At 49.2% G+C, this 9,088-nt stretch overlaps 1 protein-coding gene across 1 annotated transcript; it reads left to right on the top strand.

Moving 5' to 3' along the window:
• Positions 1-922: 922 nt before the first annotated feature.
• FAM43A (family with sequence similarity 43 member A) lies at positions 923-6,435 on the top strand. The gene has a single exon (XM_019723378.2). The coding sequence runs from the start codon at positions 1,915-1,917 to the stop codon at positions 3,190-3,192; it is 1,278 nt and encodes a 425-aa protein (XP_019578937.1). The 5' UTR covers positions 923-1,914; the 3' UTR covers positions 3,193-6,435.
• Positions 6,436-9,088: the final 2,653 nt, after the last annotated feature.

Below are 9,088 nucleotides of genomic sequence, written 5' to 3' on the forward strand. Positions count from 1 at the left end.
AAGGTCCCAGAAATGAGTTACTAGCCAAAGGTCAAGCTGGTCAGATGATTAAAGCTACACTGTCCAGTTGGCACACAAGATAATAATTAATGTGATTATCATTCCCAGTGGAGGGTGGTAGGGCATTATTTGACACTCAAATAAAACAAATCATTTAAATTTTTACTAGGGATTCTCATCCAAAATGTGTTAATTATGTAATAAAACTGAATGACTGGCCTGTCAAAGTAAACTGAGTTCTGATTACACATAAGCATTACTTGGAAATTGTATATATCTCAGAAAACTGAGATACTCTGAGGCCTGACAGTAGCAGGGGGTACTGCGGAAGGCTAGGGGCAGGTACCACCTTATCATGGATTATATAGTATATTGTTCACTCTAATCATCTTATTACCACTCATCTCATTTTTACCGGTGAAGAAAGTCTCCAAGATAGTGAAAAATAAGTCTTGGTGTTTGTCCGGTTCTATGTTCTTTAACAGTATAAAATTCTAAAAACAAAAGCAAAAACCCAGCACCCAGTCATTCTCAGAGAGCTGTTACACAATGAAAGAACCACTATTTTCCCCCAACCTTTTTGCATAGTAAATTATAGTATAAATCCCACCTTCCACCACCTCCTCCACAAGTTTCGGTGGAGACATGTATTTATTCAGTGAGTAGCAATTCAGCCTGGGGGTGGAGTGTCAGAATTCGAGTTGCTTTTCGTTAGGGGTAACCCCAGTTCTTGGCGGTATCTGTTGATAAAAGAAATGCTGGTAAATTTGGGATGTAATTGCCGGGTTAGACCGGTCTGCCCATTCTCTCGAGCAGTGGCTGCAACTAGGTCCCTTTAAGAGACCAGGAACCCGCCCGGCGTCGGAGACCGAAACAGATCCTCTTTTCTGCTCCTCCCCTGTCCCCGCGCGTCAAATGGTTCGCGCCGGCCTATATTTACCCGAGATCTTCCTCCCGGATGGCAAGGATGTGAGGCTGGCGAGCTGGCCAGCGGTCGCAGTACCGGAGGGGGAGAGCTGCAAAGGAGGTTAGCGGGCCGAGGGGAGCCCGGGACAGAGTTGGGTAACCTCGGAGGAAGAAATGAGGTAGCGACAGTCCCCGGAGCCGACCATGCGCGCGCCCCACCCCTGGAGCCTCGCGCTGCCCCGGCCAAGCCAGCCAGGACAGTGAGCCCGCGGAGCCCAAGTCTCCGGCGTCCAGCCCGAGCGAAGATGCAGTGAGCCACGGCGGGACTGCTGCGCGCGGCCCGCGGCGGCCAGCCGGACCCCCTGTCTGACCGCACTTGGGGCAAGCAGCTGATTCTGGGACCAGCCCCGCTGAGGGGCTCTCTCTGCCTCTAGCACCCCTTGGGAGTGGGGAGCACCGGCCCCTGGGCTCACTCGCTGTGGAGTTTCCGCGGTTTCTGGCTCCAGCCCTGGGAATTGTGTGCGTGGGTGAAAGGGGGTTCCTTTTCACATTCGCGGAGGAGTTCCTGCGTATCCTTAGAGCATCATCTCGGCTGCTTTTGCTTGGGGTCTCTCTATTTATTTGCAGGCTCGCGTCTGTTTTTTTCTAAAGATGTTTTCTAGTCCACTCTCGTTTGTTTTTTCTTTCATTTTACTTGCTTAAGACTCTGCCTCCGTTCTTGCCCAGGCTGGGGTAAATCGTGTGTGAGCTTTTTTTTTTTTCCTTCTCCACGCTCGAAGCTGAGTATTTTCTTCTCTTAAAAAAAAAAAATTCTATCCTTACCCCCTGCAGGGTTCCCGAGCTCTATACTCCCCCTTCCGCCCCCACCCCCTACCACTGGGCCACTCCCAGCAGAGTTTTATTTTTCGGTCTTGCCCGGGCCGAGCCCGGCCGGGGCGGGTGGCTCAGCGGGGCTCGCACCCTGTGCTCCGCCACCGCCGCCCAGCTGCGCAGGGGCGCCCTCCGGAGATGCTGCCGTGGAAGAAGCACAAGTTCGAGCTGCTGGCCGAGGCGCCGCCAAGGCAGGCGTCCAAACCCAAGGGCTACGCGGTAAGCCTGCACTACTCAGCGCTCAGCTCGCTGGCGCGGGCGTGTCCCGAAGGCGCGCTCAGCCGGGTGGGAAGCATGTTCCGCTCCAAGCGCAAGAAGCTACACATCACCAGCGAGGACCCCACTTACACCGTGCTCTACCTGGGCAATGCCACCACCATCCAGGCGCGCGGCGACGGCTGCACCGACCTAGCGGTGGGCAAGATCTGGAGCAAGAGCGAGGCAGGCCGTCAGGGCACCAAGATGAAGCTGACTGTGAGTGCGCAGGGTATCCGCATGGTACACGCGGAGGAGCGCGCGCTGCGCCGCCCAGGCCACCTCTACCTGCTGCACCGCGTTACCTACTGCGTGGCGGATGCACGGCTGCCCAAGGTCTTCGCCTGGGTGTACCGGCACGAGCTCAAGCACAAGGCGGTAATGCTGCGCTGCCACGCGGTGCTGGTGTCTAAGCCCGAGAAGGCGCAGGCTATGGCCCTGCTGCTCTACCAGACTTCGGCCAACGCATTGGCGGAATTTAAACGGCTCAAGCGGCGGGACGACGCGCGTCACCAGCAGCAGGAGCTGGTGGGCGCACACACCATACCTCTAGTGCCGCTGCGCAAGCTGCTCCTGCACGGACCCTGCTGCTACAAGCCACCGGTGGAGCGCAGCCGCAGCGCGCCCAAGCTCGGTTCCATCACCGAGGACCTGGTCGGCGAACAGCAGGAGCAGGAACTGCAGGACGAAGAGGAAGAGGAAGAAGAGCACACCGAAGGCTGCCTGGAGGAAGAAGCGGACCGTGCGGAGGAGGGGGACCCGGCAGAGGTAGAGGCCGAGGCGCAGCGGGCGCTGGTTATGGCCATGCACTTCGAATGCGGGGACTTGCTGGACACGCTGGAGAGTGGCCGCGAGGAGGCGCTGGGGGGCGGTGGGGTCTCGCTGGGTCCCGGGGCTGGGCCGCCGCCTTTGCTGCTGGGCAGCTCCTCCGACGTGAAGGCCGAGCTGTCGCAGCTTATTAACGACTTAGGCGAGCTCAGCTTCGGCAACGACGTGCGAAGCCTGCAGGCCGACTTGCGGGTGACCCGCCTTCTGTCTGGCGAGAGTACCGGCAGCGAGAGCTCCATTGAAGGCGGGGGCCCGGACGCCACCTCTGCCACCGTCGGGAACCAGGCCGGCCCTGCAGACCGCGCCAGCCCAGACGAGCAGCACTCGGGCTGAGTTCCCAGCAACCTACTGCGCGCGCCGTGGAGTTACCACCGGGATCACTCACCAGTCTTCTAGACCACCTCCCTGCTCCTCCCGCGCCCCCACTTGCTCCCAGGAAAGGGGAAATGGGACACTTGAAGCCCAGAGTTACCCCTGCCCCTCTCCCTCAACACATTTGGCTCTGTTTAAAGTGGAGCTCGGGTTGCGCGTGAAAATGTGGTGGGATGTGCGAGACGGGGAAAACCTACAGGGAAGGAGAGAGGCAGTCCTCTCGGGTCGCTGGTGAGGGAAATGCCAGCTGAAGTTAGCAAAGTCCCGCAGGCGTCAGGTGCCTGCAGGCCAGTTTCCTGTTTGTGAGGAGGCTGGGGCCTCTGGAGGAGGGGTTAACTTCCTCCTCCCATTCCCTAACTGGAAGCAGCCTAGCATTGCCATTGACTTGTCCTGTAAAAGAAAAAAGAATTTGCTCGCACCGTGTTTGAAACTTTAATACCGCCTCCTTGCCCCCAGCCTTTTGGTGCGAGAGCTTGGGTTGTTTACCTCAGACTTAGACCCTTGAAATTCTGCCAAATTCCTCAAATAATTGTTTGGGGGTGGGGAATGAAAGAAAGTTGCATTTTGTTTACAGTTAAAGACGTCTAACATCTAAAAAAGGAGTTTTCCTTTAGAAACACACCTTCCTCCTGCTCAAAAGATCTCACTCCATGATACTGTGTAAAATATTTTTGCACTGTTGTGAAGTACTTTTGACATCTTTTTTTTTGTACATAACTGTGTTCTCAGAGCTGGATGTTTTATATCTTTTGCTGTGCAAAAGGGACATGTAAAATGTTGTTCAGTTGTATATACAGAAATATGTATAAAACATTTTGTTATTTTTGAAGAGTAGCACTGCTCTGGTTCTGTTTGCATGCCAGTGGGGAGAGAATAAAGAGGAAAATTGAAAAGAACAGGGGAGCTGTCTGGAACTGCTGCTGAGAATGCTTGGCGGTGGGGTTGGGAGAGGGTGTGGCCATCAGGGGATGGTGTGGTAGGACAGTGTTTGGCTTTTGTGGTACTTAGAGGTGATTAGGGGAAGAGAACCCACCTTCCGGTCCTCTGCCATTCTGGGTGCTGCAGATGGAGCCAGGCTTTTCCTCAAGTAGGGCTTCACTGAGTTGTGGGAGTGGGGGCTTTTTCTGCTCTCTTTAAGTTAATTCTTGGAGATGCCAGGTGAGTTCTGTTCCTCCCTCTAAGACCTGTGAGGTTATTTAGGGAGGAGTGACTTTTGACACCTGAGGTTTTACCCCCTCCTGTGGTTCATACTAATGATCAAGTAAGCATAAGGATATGAGATAATCTTTTCTTTTACAAACAGCTCCAGGAGCTTTAAAGATTAACTAGAGACCTAAAGAAAGTTCCCATGGGGCTCTCTGAGGAGTGGGACCATCTTTGTTTTTCCTGGGAAGAAAATCAAGGAGAGCAAAGGTGATAAATTCCAGTCAGAATCTGAGTGAGTCCTGGTGCAGGTGGGGTGGTTGGGGAGGGGGTGGAGGAAATGATTTCCTTCCCTTCCCCAGCATGACTCAGTGGGGGAATGGTGTGTTGGTCAAGGCAGAGAAGAGCTGTTAGAGCTTGGGGAGTGTGTGTGTGTGTGTGTGTGTGTGTCAGCTTTCATGCTTTTTCTGTGTTTGTTTCTGTTGCAAACTCCAAACAGATGTCTCCAGTTTGACTACACCCGATCAGCTGGAAGTTGTAATAAGATGCTGCCAAAACTGTGCCTTCTGCAAATTGTTTGTTCCATTTACCCCTTTGGGCCCCTTTTCCTGTGTTGCAGAAATGGATTGCACTCCTGGCCTTCCCTGGTGTCCTGATGCCACTTTGCTTTGTTTTCATCATAAATATGTTCTGAGCAGCTAGAGTCAGAGATCCTAATGAGTCTGGAATTCACTGGAACCATAAAGGAATGGAGGGTGAGATTTTCTTCTAAATAACGGGAGTGTTTCAGGCATAAGATTATCTTTAGAAAAGCAAACCAAAGGATGAGTGGGTGAGTGGGAAATCATTTAAAAATACTCAAAGTCACCTTTATTTTTTTTTGACTTATACAACAGAAATTTATTGTCTCAACATTCAGGAGTTTAGAAGTCCAAAAATCAAGGTATCCACAGGTTTGCTTTCTTTAGAGGGCTATGACTTTGTTCCATTCTTCCTATCTAGTTTCTGGTGGTTTTGGGGGGCAATCTTTGGTGTTCTTTGACTTAGAGAAGCATTTCCCCAATAGCTGCCTTCATCTTTACATGGTATTTAACCTATGTTTGTGTATGTCTCCAAATTTGCCTCTTTTATAAGAACCAATCGTACTGAATTTGGGCCCACCCTAATAATCTCATTTTAACTCGATCACCTCTGTAAAGACCCTAGGTTACATTCTGAGTTACTGGGGGTTAGGACTTCAAAATACAAATTTTTGAGGGATACAGTTCAACCCATGACGATAATGATTGTGACTAAAATAACAATACTTTTTTTCTCATCACAGCGAAGGCTTCCCAAATGTTTACCAGATAATATGCCAAGCTACACTGAGCACATATAATAATCACAACTCTGAGAGTAATATATTAGTAGGCTAATTTTATGAAAGATCAAAAAGTTACTAACTTGTCAAGTCACACAACTAGCAAGGCAACTGTTTGCAAATGGTAGTGAGTTTTCCCCTTAGGGGATATTTGGCATGTTTGGAGATGTTGTTGTCATTCAGAGTCACTTGTTAAGGACATTAGGACAAGGTCCAGGCCTTTGAATCTATCGTATTTTAGCTTGGCTGAGGTTCTATCCCTTTCGCTGAATACCTCAGATACACATCACTGAATGACATTCTAAAACCTTCAGGTAGAGCGAGATGAGGAAAGTCAAATCCCATTTTACCCAGACTCCCACGTTGCATGCCTCCTACCCAGTTCTCACCTGACCGGCACACAGCTGTGTGGGCCATCACTATCTTGCATCACTAGATTTCACACGTTAAATGATTTCCACACATCGCCAAGTTCCTCTGCTGTCAGAAACAGATGAGAACATTAAACAGGGTTAAGATCATGTTGTTAATATTTGGGTGGGGCAGGGTCTGTATGTCTTCATTCTTATCCAATTTATGTGTCCAGTGAGAATGCCAAGGGTGGCTTTCATCGGTGACTGATGGGGGGATGGTGATTGGTCAAAAAGTTCAGACAAATGACATTTAAACCAACACCATCAATAAATATGTCAACTGTCTTTTCAAAGTCTGATCTTTCTTGTTACCTGATTTATAAATTGGGAAGGGGGACTTAGGCGTTGAGGAAGGAGGAAGAAGAAAATAAGCGGACTGCAAAAGAACCAGCTCCCTTCTTCCCTTCTGGTGCCTTCCCCTCCCTTCCCTCCTCCCCTCTACTTTTTGGCTTTTATCCCCACTGCACCCTAGGGCTCTGGCTAATGTAATTCTAGAAGAGATGGGAAGGTGATACATGATTCACTCTTCTTACGTCTCAGTCTTCCAGGGATGATATCACTAGCGTAAGAAGAGATGTTTTGAATGAAAAAAAAAAAAAAACCGAAAACTATTTGCTCCTGACAGAAGGAAAAAGGGAAAAGAGTGGTGTGACAAAAGCAAAACTCAGTAGTTAGCTGAAATATGCATTCCAGAAAGCACCTGAGGTCTGTTTTACTCATCAAATTTAGCTTTTCCTTCTTGCAAGGTGAGACTCGTGTTTCTCCTTTACGTAACTTGATGGCAGTTTAAATGCAGTGAGACACTTTCCACATTCTTCCTCAGCCTAAGTAATCCTCCATGGTCAACAAAGCAGCATTGGCTGTTTAAAAAAACGGAGTGATTTCCAGTGATGAGAGATTGTTGCAGGGTGACAGCGTGAATCCACTCATCAACTTCTCGGCACAAACAGCCCATGCTTGTTTATACAATTTGTTATGTGTGTTGAGGGAAAAGGGGGGCAGAAGTAGGACGGTATAAAATAAACACTAATATTACGTACCCTCTCAACTATTATAGTTTCAAAGGACACCCACTCCACACACATGTTCCTCCTTAAAGAAAACCTCCCTCTCACTGCCCTTCAGTCTGCAGAACAGTAGATTTTAAACAAATTAGAAAGGCTCGTTATACTAAGAAAGCACAATTCCCTCGCAGGGACAGAGTTGCTTTTAAGGGTTCTGCTTGTGAAAGGAGAGAGAACTGGCTGGCGGAATCCACCCCTGGCACCACACTGGAGATTAAAAAACCTCATGGGAGTCACCAAGGATCACGAGAAACATAAAAATTCTATTAGGAGCAAGTTGCTCTCGTTTCTAACAGGATTTAGTAATTTAATAAGCAGAACTCTTTCTTCTCTGTGGTATGCATCAGTAGCCCGCACATCTGCTGGTAAGTGATGCATGACAGAGCTAGAAATGTGCGTGGCCTGCTGGGGCTAGGAGCCATGTCTGACATGTGGGAAGCTGTTCAGGGCTCCAGGCGGGCAGGAGGCCCTTAGGACCAGGAGGCGCTGTACTTTTGGCACCATGTTTTCCTGCAACATGGCCACATCTGGATCTGGCTTTACTGTGAGCTCGGGCCTTTCCTGCTCCTGCTGGCCCATCCATGTTCACAGGTCGCAGTGTGCCTGGGACCAAACCCCCACCACCAGCTCTGAAGTCACCCAATTTGAGCAGTCTTGCCTAAGCACCATTTTGGTGGTTTGAATGACGAGGTGGCCCTGGAGCTTGGCACTCGTTACTTTCCCACTCTAGGGCTGTACAGTAACACCAGCAAGCATCCTTGGGTTTAACTTCCATGAAGAGGGGCCTTTCTGACAGCCTCTTCCTGCATCGTCTCATCATCTCTCTCCCATCCCACTTCCTCATTGGCCTCTGGCTTCTTTTATTACCCAGCTTCCCACCTGATCCTGGCCTTACTTCTCATTCCCACACATCTAACTCAGACCTTACATCACCTAAAAGAAAAGAAAACCCAAACTTCAGGGAAAAAATAAACCAAGCATACAAGTCATCAGGCAGCATCACTCTTGCAATTCCAGAGCATGATCTGGCCCTGCCCTTCCTGAGAGACGAACAAACGGAAGCATAGAGGGAGGTGTCCTGCCCGAGGTTACACAAGATGGGATCAATACCCAGGGGTTCAAACTCATCTACCCGTGCTCTTTTCACATTCTTCCAGTTTTCATGGCTTATAACCAGATATTTAGATTTGAGATGGAAGAAACTGGCAGTTGAATCTTTCTTTTCCCCCCCCTTTAGTACTGTACATTTTATACATGGTAGATGCTTGATGATAAATATTTGTGATACCAGTCATCAACACACCACTCCCAGCACTGTGTGAATGAGTATCTACCCTGTTATTATAATATTATATTACATTATATTATACCGGGTCTTTACATAATATTATGTAATATAAGACTGGGTCTTATATTAATTTTTGCTCCAAAAGACGCATTAGAGCTGATTGTCCAGCTGCATGATGCTGGAGGCCGAGAGGTCAGGTATCTGTCTTCCTGGGGAGAATGCTCCTGATGGGTGTCTGGCCACCCTCAGAGGAACTTGGTCTCCTCTTGCTTCCACCCCTGAGATCTGGTCGAACAAGACTTTGCCCTAGAAGATCAGGTCTAGCTTTAGGGTGGGGGAGCTCTTCCCCTTGCATCATGATAATTAATCATCTGTATCCTTCCTGGTTGGCTGTAACCCTCCTGGTTAGGCATCTCTGATTCACCAAACTTACCACAAAGCCTGGCACTTAGTAGGTGCTCAGGAAATGCTAAGGAAGAAGTAAAGAAGTGATTCCACTTCAGGCTAGGAGAATAGGTCTGATAAACCTCAAGGTCATCGCTCAAATGGAGGAGCCAAGGTTTGAAGGACATATGTTTAGAAAGCA

This window comes from Rhinolophus sinicus, linkage group LG01 (genome assembly GCF_036562045.2).
Source record: "Rhinolophus sinicus isolate RSC01 linkage group LG01, ASM3656204v1, whole genome shotgun sequence".
Taxonomy (NCBI): domain Eukaryota; kingdom Metazoa; phylum Chordata; class Mammalia; order Chiroptera; family Rhinolophidae; genus Rhinolophus; species Rhinolophus sinicus.